The sequence below is a fragment of the Schistocerca cancellata genome, chromosome 3 (assembly GCF_023864275.1).
Source record: "Schistocerca cancellata isolate TAMUIC-IGC-003103 chromosome 3, iqSchCanc2.1, whole genome shotgun sequence".
Lineage (NCBI taxonomy): Eukaryota > Metazoa > Arthropoda > Insecta > Orthoptera > Acrididae > Schistocerca > Schistocerca cancellata.
Genome location: NC_064628.1, coordinates 34,799,505 through 34,818,142, shown reverse-complemented (window position 1 = coordinate 34,818,142; position 18,638 = coordinate 34,799,505). Strand labels below are relative to the sequence as shown.

At 38.9% G+C, this 18,638-nt stretch overlaps 1 protein-coding gene across 1 annotated transcript in view; it reads left to right on the top strand.

The window, feature by feature from the left end:
• The window catches only part of LOC126176846 (beta-1,3-glucan-binding protein-like), a 158,584-nt gene that overhangs the window by 101,276 nt on the left and 38,670 nt on the right, over positions 1 to 18,638 (top strand). Inside the window, exons 7-8 of the mRNA XM_049924034.1 lie at positions 1,572 to 1,708; positions 11,628 to 11,729. Of these exons, the coding sequence (XP_049779991.1) occupies positions 1,572 to 1,708; positions 11,628 to 11,729 (239 nt within the window). The remainder of the gene's footprint in view (positions 1 to 1,571; positions 1,709 to 11,627; positions 11,730 to 18,638) is intronic.

Here is an 18,638-nt window from a genome sequence, read left to right as displayed (position 1 = left end):
AGGAGTTCTACTAGCTCTCGTCTTTTTACCTACTTGATCCTTTGCTGCCTTCACTACTTCATCCCTCAGAGCTACCTATTCTTCTTCTACTGTACTCTTTCCCCTGCTGTCAATTGTTCCCTTATGCTCTCTCTGAAACTCTGTACAACCTCTGGTTTAGTAAGTTTATCCAGGTCCCATCTCCTTAAATTCCCACCTTTTTGCAGTTTCTTCAGTTTTAATCTACAGTTCATAACCAATAGATTGTGGTCAGAGTCCACATCTGCCCCTGGAAATGTCTTACAATTTAAAACCTGGTTCCTAAATCTCTGTCTTACCATTATATAATCTATCTGATACCTTTTAGTATCTCCGGGATTCTTCCATGTATACAACCTTCTTTTATGATTCTTGAACAAAGTGTTAGCTATGATTAAGTTATGCTCTGTGCAAAATTCTACTAGATGGCGTCCTCTTTCATTTCTTATCCCCAATCCATATTCACCTACTATGTTTCCTTCTCTCCTTTTTCCTACTCTCAAATTGCAGTCACCCATGACTATTAAATTTTCATCCCCCTTCACTACCTGAATAATGACTTTTATCTCATGATACATTTCATCAATTTCTTCATCATCTGCAGATCTAGTTGGCATATAAACTTGTACTACTGTAGTAGACGTGGGCTTCGTGTCTATCTTGGCCACAATAATGCGTTCACTATGCTGTTTGTAGTAGCTTACCCGTACTCCTATTTTTTTATTCATTATTAAACCTACTCCTGCATTACCCCTATTTGATTTTGTATTTATAACCCTGTATTCACCTGACCAAAAGTCTTGTTCCTCCTGCCACCGAACTTCACTAATTCCCACCATATCTAATTTTAACCTATCCATTTCCCTTTTTAAATGTTCTAACCTACCTGCCCAAGTAAGGAATCTGACATTCCACTCCCCGATCTGTTGAACGCCAGTTTTCTTTCTCCTGATAACGACATCCTTTTGAGTAGTCCCCGCCCGGAGATCCGAATGGGGGACTATTTTACCTCCGGAATATTTTACCCAAGAGGACGCCATCATCATTTAACCATACAGTAAAGCTGCATGCCCTCGGGAAAAATTACGGCTGTAGTTTCCCCTTGCTTTCAGCTGTTCACAGTACCAGCACAGCAAGGCCGTTTTGGTTAGTGTTGCAAGGCCAGATCAGTCAATCATCCAGACTGTTGTCCCTGCAACTACTGAAAAGGCTGCTGCCCCTCTTCAGGAACCAAACGTTTGTCTGGCCTCTCAACAGATACCCCTCCGTTGTGGTTGCACCTACAGTACGGCCATCTGTATCGCTGAGGCACACAAGCCTCCCCACCAACGGCAAGGTCCATGGTTCATGGAGGGGGGGTGTAATACAATAGTGTCTGTATATACAATAGTGTCTATATATACAATAGTGTCTATATATTTTTTCCTTTGTTCCAAAATATAATTTTGTTTATTTGTTTTTGCTGTTCAAATTTACACAAAAAATAACAATATGGTTGAAAAAATTTTTGTTATTTGGTGCTGAGAGAATCACAATGCTAATTAAATTTTCAGATCAGCTGGTGTTTGTTGTCGATGGTATGGAGATTGGAAGAGTTCGACCACCACTAGGTGGCTTTAGTGGCTTGCAAGAATTTGCTTCATCACCTACAGTTCCTTGGAAGTCTAATCTTGCACCATTTGACAGAGAGGTATGATTCTTTGCAATTTCTTTATAGTTTTATATTTACAAGTGCATTGGAAGTGTTATCTTGCACCATTTAACAGAGAGGTATTCTTTATCATTTCTTTATAATTTCTTATTTTTACAAGGGTGTGCTGAAAAGTAATTCCTCTGAATTTTTATGTATAAACTCATAAAGCTTTTTAAGTAAAACAAACATTATTAATATATACACAAAGATGGTATCTGTTCGTTTGGACATGTGGGATACCGTGCAGCTTGTTAGAATGAAATTACAATGAAATAAACACCCTTAGCTGCTTACAGGTGTTGACATACGTCAGTGGGGACAGATGAAAATGTGTGCCCCGACCGGGACTCGAACCCGGGATCTCCTGCTTACGTGGCAGACACTCTATCCTTCTGAGCCACCGAGGACACAGAGGATAGTGCGACTGCAGGGATTTATCTCTGGCACAAACAGTGCCCGAACTCTTACGGGAATCGGCAACGCGCCCCGAGTAATGAGTATAATGGGCGGGGGCACTACGAATGTAGTGCGGGACAATACGTTGAGAATGTGGGTTTCGCGGGAGGTGTGCCAGAGATAAATCCCTGCAGTCGCACTATCCTCTGTGTCCTCGGTGGCTCAGAAGGATAGAGCATCTGCCGTGTAAGCAGGAGATCCCGGGCTCGAGTCCCGGTCAGGGCACACATTTTCATCTGTCCCCGTTGACGTATGTCAACGCCTGTAAGCAGCTAAGGGTGTTCATTTCATTGTAATAAACATTATTAACATTCTGCATGTTTATTCTTCATGTCTATTGCAGCCCTCTGCTGCTAGAGGGCTCCAAATTGTAGCGTGTAACATGGTGGTGTGGAATGTAACTATGTTGTTGCATGAGAAACAGCATGCAGTAATTGTATGTCAAATTCAAAGAGTTCATCTGCACCCTCTCCTTCAGCATGACAATGTCAGACCACACATGAGCTCCGTGACATCTGCAACAATCCTCCACCTTGTGTTCATTGTCATCAAACAACCTCCATACGCTCCTGATTTGGCCCCATTCAATGTGCATCTGTTTCCAAAACTTAAAGATCATCTTCACTTTGATAGTAAAGGAATGCTTGGTGCAGTGATGAGCTTGATGCAGATACCCTGGATAGCATTGTGTTACTTTATTACAATCACAATTACAAGAACATTAACAGAAAATGGTGCTAAAACCCAGAAAGACATCAAAGGTCAAAAGTATAAAGGAGATGACACACCACCCAGTTGAAGTGCAATGAGAATATGCACTGGTAGTTGCATTTGTCTCTCCCATTTGCAGGAGCACTGGTTTAACCCATTAGTGCCGGAATTAATCTTTTTCGTGATTTTTTAAAAAAATTTGCATTGTTATGTCTGTAAAAGACATAAATTACACAACAGAGTTGTTTTGACAAAAGTCATTACCACCATTAGCGAGATATTTCATGTTGCCATATGCCAACGCTAGGCACTTTCACTACCTAAATTTATATGGATTACAACTTCAACTAAAATAAGTAGGTTATTGAAATATCTTATTACATATACAAGTTTTGTGCAAATTTATTATTCAGTCTTCATCATACAATTGATACTTTATAACACAGTAAATTAATAATCAAAAATCAAACCTTGAACTCGGCATTATTTTACATGAAATGGAATAAAACAGTCAATACACAATCCCACATTACACTTTGAACACATTGTTCTCACAATAGATTTACAGTCCTTGTGTGCACACCTTTTCTTCTTCTTTCCTTCTGTGTGCTGGACGAGGTGGTCAGTCTTATCAGACATAATTGAATCTGATATGTGGCTGTTGGAACATGCCCTTGATGCTGATGGTCTCCCGGCTCCTTTTGGCAAAGCTTGGGGTCTTTGCAAGTACACTCTTGCTACTTCTCTCTTGAAATCAAGCTGAGAAATAGTTTGGTTTCTTGCTTTATTATACAAAATCCAACTGTTTTGTATGGCGACATCTATCATCCATGTAAAGAGACACCAGTACCATTTCTTGCTTCTTATTGCAATGCGATAGCATGCTATATTCTGATCCATCTGATCAGTACCTCCCATATATGTATTATATTTGGCTACCAGTTTTAGTCTGGGAATCATTATATTTCGCTTTCTTAGTTGCGAGAATCTCTTGACTTGGCCAACTTCTTGTGCACCACATGAAGAAGAGATCATTGTGACAACTGAGTTGTCCAGCCACTGCACATACAATAATCCATCATTCTTCTCTATTGGTGTCTCAAAATATTCCCGATCTTTCTTGGCATTATAAAGAATATCCAGTGCCTCAGCAAGCGAGAAACCTCTTCTAAAACAAAAGAGAGAAAATTCATCCTTTTACTGAGTACAAGCACCTAGCGTTACCATAGGGCAACACCGATGTTCAAACGGCCTAAATGAACATAATTTATTTCACAGCAAGCAGTAACCTCCAAGGAATATATATTTGAGCATTTAAAGAACAACCATTCTAGAAAACCAAATTATATATCATAAGTTAATGTGTAAAACATACTTACCCGAACTTATACCCCATTTTTCTTCGTCATTCAGCAAACAATGACTTCCAACACTGCTTATGCCACAGAATTTAAATGTATTGTTAAAACTGTTGCATTGTAGTGACCCTTACAGTCTTGCGGAATGGAATCCAGTGCTGCCAACACTCTCGCTTTGTTGATGTGGAATCAACGATTTTAAAAAAGTGTTACAAACGTTGCCATATGGCAACACACAGCACTAATGGGTTAAGACACTTGATGGAGACCACTTCCTCTCAGTCACTGTGCCATATCTTGAAGGAGTGGGGGCTGTGTTGAACAGCTGTAAATGGACCTGTAGAAGATGGTGTAAGTGGAGGAAGGACTGAGTTTTCATGAAACGACACATTTGCAAAGCTGAACAAGTCCTTATGCATAAATATCAGTTTATTCCCATGCAGCTTGGGTAGTGACATATGGAGAAGAGCCATAGTTTCACATAGGTTTGGCCCAAAATTTCCATTGCTGCTGGGAGGTCTGTCGGTTTGTCAGATCACAATTATGCTGGTAGCTGCAACATTTTTCCACAGACTAATTAAGGAGAAGAGTGAGTGCCCTAGTTCCTCCTTGAGTGTAGGCCTCAATCCTAGCAGGACCACCTTCAGAGTGCAGTGGAATCTTTGCACCATTCCATTGCTGGAAAATTGATAACTATTTGTATGGATGTGGTTGCACCCACAGAGATGAAGGAGTTCTTAGAATAATGCTGCCTCACACTGTCTACACCTGTCAGTCATAATAGTTTGTGGCACTCCAAATTGTGCTATCTGTCCACTAAATACTCTCTTGGTCACAGTTGTGGTAATGACGTCTGCCACCAGAAATACTTTGGCCATGTTGTAATGTGATCCACTATGGTGAGTAAATAGTAGTGGCCATTTTAGCAGGGTAGTGGCCCTACCAGATTCGCATGAATGTGACCAAATCTTGCTGAGGATGTGATGATGTTCCCTGTGGGGCCAACAATATGTCTTCCTGCCTTGCATTTATGACATCTCTCACGTTATTGTGTCCTCTTATGGCTGTCTTTATTCACTCCAGGCCACACCACCTTCCTCATCAACACTCACCCCATAGTTCTCACTACCAGATGTTAAAGGCTCAATATGCCTTGAAAACTGCTTGACGGAAATTTCTGGGACTGAACATACGTCATGTTGTCTGCAATGTTGCCCCATAATATTAAATCTCCTGCCGATGTTTTTACATGATTGGGTGTCAGATTAGATCGTCCATTCATTCATAATTCATGTTACTTTGGGTCAAGAGTTCATGCTTGGGCAATGTGGTTCCTGTTTACTGCTTTTATACTCACTCAACACAGTGATAAGCAATCAGTCACAATGTTTTTGCTACTGCTAATATGGTGGACATCCATGGTGAATTATGAAATAAAATCAGCGTGTCTGAGGAATTTCAGCAAGCCTTTTGGAGTCCTCTTGCTGAAGAGTGATGTTACGGTCTGTGTAAATAGTCAAAATGTGGCCTTCAATTGAATCTCTGAAGAGACAGACAGCTGTATATGCTATGAAAAGTTCCGTGTCTATAGTACTCCAAGCCTTTGACATTGGTATGAGCAACAGGGCAGAAAAAGGGAAAGGCTGCCAAGCGCCATCAAGTTCCTGAGTGCTGGCCCCACAATTGTCTGGCTGCCATCCACCATAATGGTGTGATGCATTAATCTGAAGGTGAGTAGCAGTACTGCCCTTGCAGCACACTATTTTACTCTGTCGAATGATATCATCAGCTCTGAGGAACTTTTTGCACCAGCCAAGTGTTTGCCTTTGAGTAGTTTTGTTAATGTGATGCTTGGGGAAGATGATGGTGGTAATAATTAAGCATTCCTAGACACCACCTTAAGTACTTCAATGTTATGTGCAGTGGAACCCGTTGTATGGCTGACACATGCTTCATCACCAGTCAATCCATCCACTGATACCTAAAAACCAAAGAACTTTATTTTGTTATAACCAAAAGATACTTGTCTAAACTGATCACCATGCCAGAATTTTTGAGTCAGAAGGAAACTTGATCTAAATGAGACTTGCATTCCTCCTGAGACTTTGAAAAATTAAAGATGTTATCCATGTAGCAAAATGAAAATTTCAGCCCACACGGCAAATGACATGTTTGAGCAGTGTTTTTCAACTCAAAGGGCAGTTAACAATACTTGCATAAATCAAAGAGCATGGTGATCATCATCTTGTGACTGTCTAATAGGACTACAGGAATTTGTGAATATGCCCATGTGCAATTGATTATGCTAAAAAAATATGCACCTGCCACTGAATTGTTCACATCCATGATATGTGGAATAGGGTATATATCCGGTATAGTTATGAAAGTTAACACTCAATAGTCTCTGCACAGCCTCCATGTAGAGTCTCATTTCTGGGCCATATGTAGAGGTGATGCTTATTGACTATTTGATGGCCTTGTCATGCATTGGTGCATTTTCCTCTCCATATTTTGCCTAGCTGCCACTAGTTTTCCAGGCATGAGATGGCATGACTTGGCTGCTACTGCCTGTCATGGCATGGTGTGTATGAAAAATTGCATGTTGTGTGTGTGTTTGCTCTTGATAGGATATGTGGAAATTCTTCTACTAGGCTGTGCCATTCATTGTGTTAAAACACTGCTGTGACTGTTGCTTTCTGCAATAATCCTCTCTAAATGTCCACTGCGAGGTCAAAGTTGTGTAAAAAATCAGTGCCTAGAATTGGTTTGGTGACATCAGCTACCAAGAAATTCCACGTTGTGTGTTCTTGAAAGCCAAGAGCTAGCATTAATGCTTCTGTAAGCTTTGATTGCTGAGTTATTTGCTGCTGTTAAATGTAGAGGAGCGGCTGTGCTGTCCAGTTGAAGTGAAATGAAATGTTTGTGGCTAGGGCCTCCCGCCAGGTAGACTGGTCGCTTGGTGCAAGTCTTTTTAGTTCACATCACTTCGGTGATGGGGATGAGATTATGATGAAGACAACACAAAAACCAGTCTCTGAGCAGAGAAAATCCCTGACCCGACAGGGAATCAAACCCAGGCCCCTTTGCATGGCATTCTGCTGCACTGAAAACTCAGCTACTGAGGCGGACCACTGTCCAGTTGGAACAGTCCTTTAGGTAACACATTGACATGTGATCCTATATCTCCCAAAAACTTCTTTTTGGAGCATCTATCCATTACTATAGCTGCTTTGCCCAGTTTTCCATGGTTGTGAATCCTAACCTCAGATTGTGATAGTGTCCATAGAAGTAGAGCTCTTCAAAGCAGGAATTTTCATAACCTGGTGTAGCTGCACTGTGATATATTACTTCCATGCTGGCTACCAGCTCAAAGCTGCCTAGCTGCTTGTCTGTTGTTTCAAGCATATGGAACACAGTATCCCATTTGGAGCAGCCTCCTGCATGTTGTTAACATGGGTATCTTGTGCTGAACACCTGAGTGTGCACTGCAAAGATTACCATTTGCGAATGTCTCCTGTGAATCTGGGAGCAAATCACATACGTATGTGGGTGACTTAATATTTCTACGTGATGACCTGGAGTGCCCTTTAGAGGCTGTCAAATGCTTTTGGGTACTGAGATGGTGCAGAACATTTGCGAACCTTGTCACTGAATCTTTGGTGAAGCCAATATCATGAGGATCTGTTTCTTCATGAACTCTTGTCATATTCCATGTAGTCTTGCCATTGTATAATGCCTGTGTTAGCTTCTCCTATGCATTCTTAGTTATGCAGGGCTGCCACCTGTGCAACCAAACTGTGAACTGTCTGTGCAAACTATTCGATTGCGGTAGCTTGTGCCTTGCTCATTATGCTTGATCTTGGGCTACCATGCTCACTTGTTTCCAACATTCTTGGTTCAGTTACTGTCTATAATGTTGCTTGCTTAGTATTCATGCCACCATTGCTTCTGCTCATCCTGGAAGCACTTGCAAAGATAAACTTTTTTCTGCAGCCAAAATGATTCTCATGTTTATGGGGAGTCTTTTAAGACACAACATGTGTACCTATTGCTCTGGCATTAAATCTAGCCCTGCTAGTAAGTTCATGTACGACATGGAGATCTGTTGCCTAAACCATCATCTGCCCTAACTTTTGCGCCCTGTGCCCCAGAGAGAGGGCGAAGTTTTTTATGAAACAATTTTGTAATACCCTATAGTTATGAGTGGGCAAAACATCTTCAGGGAAGATGTATCATTATTGATTTTGTACTGGCAAAAATGCTTTCTGCATCAAAGAACCAAAGTTCTGGACATCCTGAGCGCTGTTAATTTCACATGTTGCGCTGTCCTACCTTGTGTTGTTGGCTGTAGTATATGCTGTTGCTGTTGTTGTGGAGGGTCGGTACCTGCACCAACACTGAAATGTGGAGGCAGCCTGTTAACATAATCCTCCCATTATGTCCCTCTGTTCTCCAGTGGTGTCAACACTTCTCATTCTAATCCCAGTCACCACCAAAAGAATGCTTGGTACAATGGTGAGCTTGATGCAAACAACCTGGATAGCATTATACATCTTCATTACTGTTACAGTCCCAAGAGCACAAAATCAGGATCAGTATGAAAGAGATAACATACTTCTCAGTTGAAGTCATTTGTTACAGATGATTCATTGGTCACCACAATAAAGATGAAGTGGTGGAATCAGAGGAGATGTTGTGGCTCTTTCAACAAAGTCAAACATTCTACAATAATGGTATCAACAAAGTGGTCTCTTGTTGGGAGGAATGTGTTTGTGCCCAGGACAATTATGTTGAGAAATAAATAAGTAGACATGAAGAATAAAGATGTAGTGCGATAATAATGTTTGTTTCACTGAAAAAAGCTGTAAGAATTTTCACATAAAAAAGTTGGAGGCATTACTTTTCAGAATGCCCTCATAGGTACTTCTCCAACATGCCCACAGCATTTGGAGATTTTAGAATAAAGTCATCAGATTGCTTAATATATTTTTGTTTATTATGACTTTTTGACTAATGATATCATCATATTTGTAATCAACACCTAACATTCTTATGTTACTTGAATTTTAATTAGATATTTGATGATCGTAGTAGCCAAAATGTCATAATGAATGTAAATATTTTAAGCAGTCTAGGGCCTTTTGTTTTTAAAAAAATCCACTATTATTACAGACTCATTTAGAGAATTCATTTCCATTATTAATAACCACTTGAATTGCTGAAATGGGAGATCACTGCCCAAAACACTTACATATCTAGGATTGAATATGAGTCTTTGAACTTGTAACATATTATAAATTTGATTTAGGATTATATAAACTTATTAGTTCAGTTCCACTGTCTGACAAGTGAGAGAGAGCCCACTGAAGAAATTTTGTTTTATTGTGATGACATTTAAAAAAGCATTTTAGAATACTTTTGTAATTGTTGCAGTAACAAAATGAAAGATGATAGTCTTCAGCACAATCTCCTCTGACAATGTCATTTTTTTTACAATGAGGAAGTTATTCCTTTGCTGTCCTATAGATGTTGTGAAGCATAGGATTTTCCGTGAGAATATTGGAGGTTGTGTTAGCTCAGGAGCATAACAGTAGCTGTAGAATGCATTAAGGATACAGGATCATGCCAGCCAATAAAGCATTGACAGTGCTAAAACAGGACAAAGACACTGAAAGACTAGGCTCTGAATGCAAAGAAAAAGACAGGAATTACAGAACAAATAGACTATATTGGCGTCCGAATAGTTGTATACACTATGGTAGGAAATGTGAAGTGAAATAGACAAGGAATATTAAAATGATGAAATGTATGAGTAATTTATGTCAATGAGTATGGTAATAAAACAGGAAAAAGTATATAAGAAATTACATTATATGGGAAGCTGTGTGGAAGATTCTAAACATGTGTTAGTAAAAATATCATGAGAAGGAAAGTTAGTACTCAACACACAGCAGAGATGCTGAGTTGCAGATAGGCACAACAAAAAGACTCTCACAATTAAAGCTTTCAGTCATTAGGCCTTTATCAATACTACACATACACACACACACACACACACACACACACACACACACAAACGCAACTCACACACACGACTCAATTTTACATTTCTGTGGTTTGAAACACCACAAAAAATGAATCAGAGGTAAAAAATATATTTTAACTTTGTATTATGAAAATGTACGAATATATCACATCTATCAGTGTGTTTACATGTCTGCTCTATAAAATACAACAAACATGCATGTAAATGACAAATAAAGACTAATGCCTCTCCCAAAGCTCGTCCAAAGCCCAAAATAAAATCAGAGGACATTTGAAGTATTCAGCACTTGAGAGTTACATGGTAGTACAGTATCCAAAGTATGGCTGCCATGTCTCACTTGCCACAATAAAGAATTAAATTTGAATTTCATAAAATCTTAGACCAACACCATGATTATTTGTCAATGGATGGCTCTAACCAAGGGAACAATCTTGACCTCTTTGTCATTTGCTTTCGTCTTGTTCAGGACATTCACTTAATAAAACAAGTTTAGTGTCTTTGATGTAGAAGTACATGCAGTTTGAGCTATGAAAGTCATTATCTGCTCTTGCTCCCTGATGCCACTGCTAGCCATTCAGTGAATGAATGTACCCCGCAGAGAAACCAGCTCAGTCCATGTAAAACAACCTCCTTTGCCTACAATATCTAGGTAAGGTGGTGGAATTTTGTTGGAGCAGTTGGGGCAATGAACTGCGCGCACGTACAACAGCCAATGGGGCCTGTACAGTACCAACAGTGGTAGACTGTGCAGGCTCTCACACAAGTAGTGACATCGTGCGAGAAAGAATCAGGAGTCACTGTGAAGAGAAGTGGCTGCAAGTTAGCAAAAACAAGTTTTGGCTGTGGTGTAACTCCTTCCAACCATTGTGAGAAAATGATATCCTATTAACTCACATCCATATTGAGTACCTGAGACACGTGGTTTTCTCTGAAGCATAAAAATTTTAAACAGTGCGCACAGTCTGTTAAGCACAGGGCTGCCCATCGTTTGAACAAGTTGTTGCTCTCTGATTTGAGTGATGTATCTTAAGTTGTCATGTGCCTGTTAAATTTTTTGCCTCCCATCCTGACACCTACTATAAGTTCTAGAGAGTGACAGTTGGTACCTCAAGATGAGTTATACCATAAAGGTTTAAAAGTTTTCTCTTTTCTAGTTCTTCACAGACTATCGTTCAATTTAATATGATATGATATATACAAATACATTAATAATTAATTTCAACATATATTTATTTGCTAGGTAAATTTAAATATTAGCAAATGACCACTAATAATCATATTGTCATGTATCTGTAGTCTTACAGTAAAAAATAGTTTCTGCTATGCAACACACCTTTTATTACAGTTCTACATTACTTTGGGCGTTGGAGTTGGAGGACATCTAGAATTTCCTGATGGGTGTTTATCACATAAGCATCCAAAGCCGTGGAGAAACAGGGAAACAAAGGTAAAATACACATTGGCTTCAAGTATATTTCATTCCTAACTTGTAAAATTACTGCATTAAGTGTTTCATTGATCACATTCACTATATATTTATGTGATATGGAATGCTTGAACTGGTTTACAAATACAACACTTTATGTCACTGACTCTACAGTTACATGCTGTCAGGCCTGATAATCTAGTGTTAATGCCTGGAAACAGAGAGTTCACAGGATCCATTCGTGGCTGGGCCACAGATTGTTTACAGTCTATCTTTAAACTATCCTTAACTTCTCAGTATGTGAGGAGTGTTGTGGCCTTCACCATTACTATTAAGTTCTGTCTGGGTGTTACATGCGGTAATATTGAGGTTCCCATGTGGAAGTAAAGAACACTTTATTCATGGCACAAAATCAAAGTCACGTGCCAAGTGTAACGTAACTTCTGTTTAAAACAACCGTTTGAAGTATGTGTCAATTAACTGTCTGCAGATAATTCTACTTTGTTAATGGTAACAATACATGGTGCATCAAAAAGAATTATCCAGTTTAAAGAAATCATAACTATTATGTTATTTGAGATACACCATCAAAAGTATCTGGACACTCCCAAAAACATTTTTTTTTCTGTATTAAGTGCATTTTACTTCCACCAACTGCCAGATACTCCATATCAGTGACCTCAGTAGTCCTTAGGCATCATGAGAGAGCAGAATGGGGTGCTTCACGGAACTCACAGACTTTGAACGTGGTCAGGTGATTGGGTGTCACTTGTGTCATATGCGAGATTTCCACACTCCTAAACATCCCTAGGTCTACCATTTCTGATGTGTTAGTGAAGTGGAAATGTGCAGGGACACATACAGCACAAAAGCATACATGACAATGTCGTTTGTTGACTGACAGAGACCGCCAACAGTTGAAGAGGGTTGTAATGTGTAATAGGCAGACATATATCCAGACCATCACACAGGAACTCCAAACTGCCTCAGGATCCACTGCAAGTACTATGAAAATTAGGTAGGAGGTGAGAAAACTTGGATTTCAAGGTCGAGCAGCTACTCATAAGCCACACATCATGCTGGTAAATCATAAACGATGCCTCGCTTGGTGTAAAGAGCATAAACATTGGACAACTGAACAGTGGAAAAATGTTGTGTGGAGTGACAAATCACAGTACACAATGTGTCAATCCGATGGCAGGGTGCTGGTATGGTGAATTCCCACTGAATGTCATCTGCCAGCATGTGTAGTGCCAACAGCAAAATTCGGAGGTGGTGTGTTATGGTGTGGTTGTGTTTTTCATGGAGGGGCTTGCACCCCTCATTGTTTTGCATGGCACTATCGCAGCACTGGCCTACATTGATGTTTTAAGCACCTTCTTGCTTCCCACTGTTGAAGAGCAATTTGGGGATGGCAGTTGCATCTTTTTACACGATCGAGCACCTGTTCATAATGCATGGCCTGTGGCAGAATGGTTACATGACAATAACATTCCTGTAATGGACTAGCCTGCACAGAGTCCTGACCGGAGTCCTATAGAACACCTTTGGTATGTTTGCTGTATGCTGTATGCTGTATGCTGACTTCATGCCAGGCCTCATCGACCGATATCGATACCTCTCCTCAGTGCAGCACTCCTTGAAGAATGGGTTGTCTTCCAGCACCTGATTGAACATACGCATGCAAGAGTGGAAGCTGTTAACAAGGCAAATGGTGGGCCAACAGCATATTGAATTCCAGCACTACCGATGGAAGGCACCACTTGTAAGTCATTTTAAGCCAGACGTCCAGATATTTTTGATCACATAGTGTATGTGCATGAGAAATCTACTGTTGGAAAGGGCAATCTCTCGAGTTTTACATTTTGCGTGGTGTGGGTCATTAATAACTGTTTAGTATGATTTTCATACTAGGAATGGTGTGGATCCTCCTACAGCACAGAGCATTAGACAATGCCATGAACACTTCTGAGAAACAGGTTATTTGTGTAAAGGCAAATCACTGGGCCGTTCCCGAGTATCTGACATGGACGTTGAGCGCATCCGCCATAGTTTCTCAAGGAATCCACAGGAATCCATTTGCCATGCAGCTCAACAGCTCAACATGCCCCCAATGTCCATCTGGTGTGTGTTGCATTGACATACAAAATTTAACTACTGCAAGCTCTTCACGAAGGTTTGGTGTACTGTAATTGCATTTTTGGCAACATTCCATTTAAATGGAAAGGTGGACCATCATAAAGTGAGAATATGTGATATGGAACAACCACATGAAGTTGTACATCATGAGGGGGACTCTCCGAAATTTAATGTGTTTTGCCCAGTTTCACGGAAAACGGTGTATGATCCATTTTTCTTTGCCGAGAACACTGTTACAGGAAGCACATATCTTGATATCCTTGAGAACTTTCTTTTCCCAAAGTTGGAGACTGATTTGAATGACTTCATATACCAGCAGCAGGGGGCACTGCCACACTGGCATCTGGAAGTGCGGGAATTTTTAAATCAAAGGATTACTGAACGATGTTTGGTCGCACTTGACCAAATGATCCAGCCTTACGTTACTAGCCTCCAAGGTCACTGGACCTGACTGTATGTGATTATTTTTTGTGGGCTCTTGTGGGATTCTGTTTATGTGCCTCCATTACCAACAACAATGAATGAAATGAGACATCGCATAATAGCAGCTGTGGAAACTGTAACACAAGACATGCTCGCTGCATTGTGGGAACAATCTGAATACTGCATTGACATATGCAATGCATCTCAATAGGGGTATATTAAAGACCTATGGAAAGGTATGAAAAAAACTAACACTTTTTGAGTTTCCCATTCATCAAAATATAAAATTCATTGCATATGTTTATTAGTTTCAGAAATATAGACATGCCAAACCGAATTATTCTTTTTGATGCACCCTGTATATAGGACACCTTCAGGAGATCTTCACCTCTTTTCAAAGCTCCTTAACTTGCTTTTAATGACCTGTTTAAATGTAAAGTAGATGTCATAGTATATGGAGATTTCAGTATATAATTCAATATATAATACAATATTAATATCAGTTTTCTAATACGCCGCACTGTGAAGACAGGCCTTTAAAATTAGATATATACCTACAACCTCATCCCAGTGGTCAGCTTTCCTACCAGATTAACTCCAAATTCAACCACCCTAATTGACAAAATTTTTGCAGACCAAGGGAAAGTGAGCAGTGTCATTATGGGTAAAATACTAAATGGTTTCTCTGTTGTTGATAGTCAGAGAATTAATTTTAATAATGTGAATAGTTTCCAGAATAAAACCGAACCCTAACAGAAGGTAATCAGGCCCAGAAGTGAAGAAATGATTGAGACCTTTAAATCATGCCTCAGAGATCTAAACTGGAGGCACATCTATTGTAAAACAGATGTCAGTTCTAAATATAACACATTGAGCACTGAAATTATGGCAATATTTGAAGATTCCTTTCCAAAAATAGTTTACAGGAACTGACCCAAAGGAATCACAAAAAAAGCCATGGATCATAAAGTGGATAAGGATATCTTGCAAACAAAAATGAGATTTGTACATAACAGCAAAAAATTCAGGCAACCCTACCCAAATAAATCATTATAAAGAGTACTTTAAAATATTAATCAAAGTAATCAAGCAGTCAAAAAGATTACATCTGAGCTCCAAAATCGACCAACCTTGTTATAAAATCAAAAGTGTGTGAGACTGATAAGGAATGAGACAAAGTGCCAACTGTCTGAGTAAAACCAAAGACTTTCTCTTAAATATTGATGATAAAAAAATAGCAACCAAGATGTAATAGCAAAAAAATCTTCAGTGGCCATTTCTACTACTACTAAACAATTGGGCTGCAAGGGCTCCTTATAAAGTGCTGTGGAAATACTGTAATAATTTTTTCCTAATCCTGTAAGAGAGAGAAATGTACCCCTTTAACTAGAAATGAATTAAAGAAAACCATTGCCTCTTTAAAAATCAGAAGATTGTCAGTTATAGATAATATTCCATTAAACTTCTAAAAGCCTATTCAGATCATTTATGCTAAGTTTTGGCCCTTGTACAGGGTGATTCTCACTAATGTTTAAACACCCTAAATGATTGTAGATGACACTGATGTAAGTAACTTAATATAAGACATATTGGGCTCACAAATGTTGGGAAACACCCAAAGAGTGTATGACAGATACTGGACATCTGACATCACCAGATGACATACCTCACTGAACGTGCAGTGATTGGGCTATTGATCCTATCCCTCTGGTAGGTGGCAGTGCTGTACTTTGCTGTGCTATGCTACTCTCTTTTTGAACACCTTTTGTAAATGTAATCTGTTGTAAATTGTAAATGTAGAAGTTATTATCTTTTTTTAACAGACTTTATTTAGTAAATAAAACTTGGGTCATTTGGTAGTAGCAATGCAATTCGAAAGCTTTTACTCATTTGCTTGTGAGACAGTATACTAGGTTTTTGTTGCATTGTACTTTACAATAAATCAGCAAGGCTGCAAAACTGGTAAATGAAATAATAAATATTACCTCAAAGTAAACACATAAAAGAAAAAAAAAGAAAGAAAAAAAGTTTCTGCCATGCGATGGACATGGGCCTGGAGCCACACCAATGTTAATACTTGAGATGGGTTGACCAATAAGCTCAACCCTGCACATTCTGCGAGGTATGTCACCTGGCACATGTTCAACATTTGTCATTCACATTTCCCATATTTCCCAACATTTATGGGCCCATGTGTCCTATATTAAATTAATTGTCTCAGTGTCACCTACATTGCTTCAGGGCTTTTTAATGTTAATAAGAATCACCATATATTTTATGCCTCTGTGTCTCTGGGTGCCTTCCCAGATTGAATAAAGCTTTAGTGAAGCCTCTTTACAAAAAGGGGGAACAACACAAGTCATGAACTACTGTCCCACCTCTCTTGATCACATTCCCCGATAGACTGAAATATGCCATTGTAAAACCATTGCATAAAAAGGGGGATGCATCGGATGTCAACAACTACTGCTCAATCTCTCTTCTGACAGCTCTATCAAAAATTTTTGAGAAAGTAATGCATCCAAGAGTAGCCTCCCAAATTTGTAAAAATAAAGTACTAACAAAATGTCAGTTTGGTTTTCAGAAAGGCTTTTCAACAGCAAATGCTATATACGCTTTCACTGATCAAATATTAAATGCTCTGATTAACTGGACATCACCCATTGGTATTTTTTGTGATCTCTCAAAGGCCTTTGATTGTGTAAATCATGGAATTCTTTTAGATAAGCTAAATCATTATGGTTTGAGGGGGGGCAGTGCACAAATGGTTTAATTCATACTTAACTGGAAGAATTCAGAAAGTCTAATTAAGTGGTTCATGTAATGTGAAAACAACAGCTGATTCCTCAAACTGGGGGGGGGCTATCAAGTACGGGGTCCCACAGGGTTCGGTCTTAGGTCCTTTACTGTTCTTGATATACATTAATGACTTACCATTCCACATGGATGAAGATGCAAAGTTAGTTCTTTTTGCTGATGATACAAGTATAGTAATAACATCCAAAAACCAAGAACTAAGCGATGTAATTGTAAATGATGTTTTTCACAAAATTTTTAAGTGGTTCTCAGCAAATGGACTCTCTTTAAATTTTGATAAAACACAGTATATACAGTTCCGTACAGTAAATGGCACAACTCCAGTAATAAACATAGACTTTGAACAGAAGTCTGTAGCTAAGGTAGAATTTTCAAAAATTTTAGGTGTGTCCATTGATGAGAGGTTAAACTGGAAGCAACACATTGATGGTCTGTTGAAACATCTGAGTTCAGCTACGTATGCTATTAGGGTTATTGCAAATTTTGGTGATAGGAATCTCAGTAAATTAGCTTACTATGCCTACTTTCATTCACTCCTTTTGTATGGCATCATACTCTGGGGTAATTCATCGTTGAGTAGAAAAGTATTCATTGCTCAAAAACGTGTAATCAGAATAATTGCTGAGCCCACCCACGGTCATCCTGCAGACTTCTATTTAAGTATCTAGGGATCCTCACAGTAACCTCACAATATATATATTCACTTATTAAATTTGTTGTTAATAATCCAACCCAGTTCAAAAGTAATAGCAGTGTGCATAGCTATAATACCAGGAGAAAGGATGATCTTCACTATGCAGGGTTAAATCTGACTTTGGCACAGAAAGGGGTAAATTATGCTACCTCAAAAGTCTTTGGTCATCTACCAAACAGCATCAAAAGCCTGACAGATAGCCACCTAACATTTAAAAATAAATTAAAAGAATTTCTAGATGACAACTCCTTCTACTCATTGGCTGAATTTTTAGATATAAATTAAGGGGAAAAAAAAAACAATTTAAACATTAGTGTCATGCAATATTTTGTGTAATGTAATATCTTGTACAGACATCTTTTATTAACCTGACACGTTCCACATCATTACGAAGTGTCGTATTCATGATCTATGGAACAATTATTAATATAATCTAATCTAATCTATTGTATTACAGAATTGTGAGGCAGCTCTGTGAAAGATAGTTAGGTTTCCAAAAAGGTATACCCATAACTGAAGTTGTATTTTCTTTCAAGAAAGATGTACTGGAATCCCTAGATTAAAAGATAAAGCCAGCTGAAATATTTTGTGATCTTCCCAAGGGTTTCAACTACATGCACATGAAAAGCAGGTAGACTCACATAATACTGGGTACAGAAAGCTGATTGAAACATGAAATTGACAGTAGTGAGATTTTTGCGGAAAATTTAAGTGAATATCGAAATGATAGTCAAAACGGAAATAGTGATGGTGTATTTGTCATAGTAGACAAGACACTCAAATTTACTGAGATAGAAACTGAAGCTGAATGTGAGATTGTTTGGGCAAGACTCAGCATCAGAGGTGGGCATAAAATG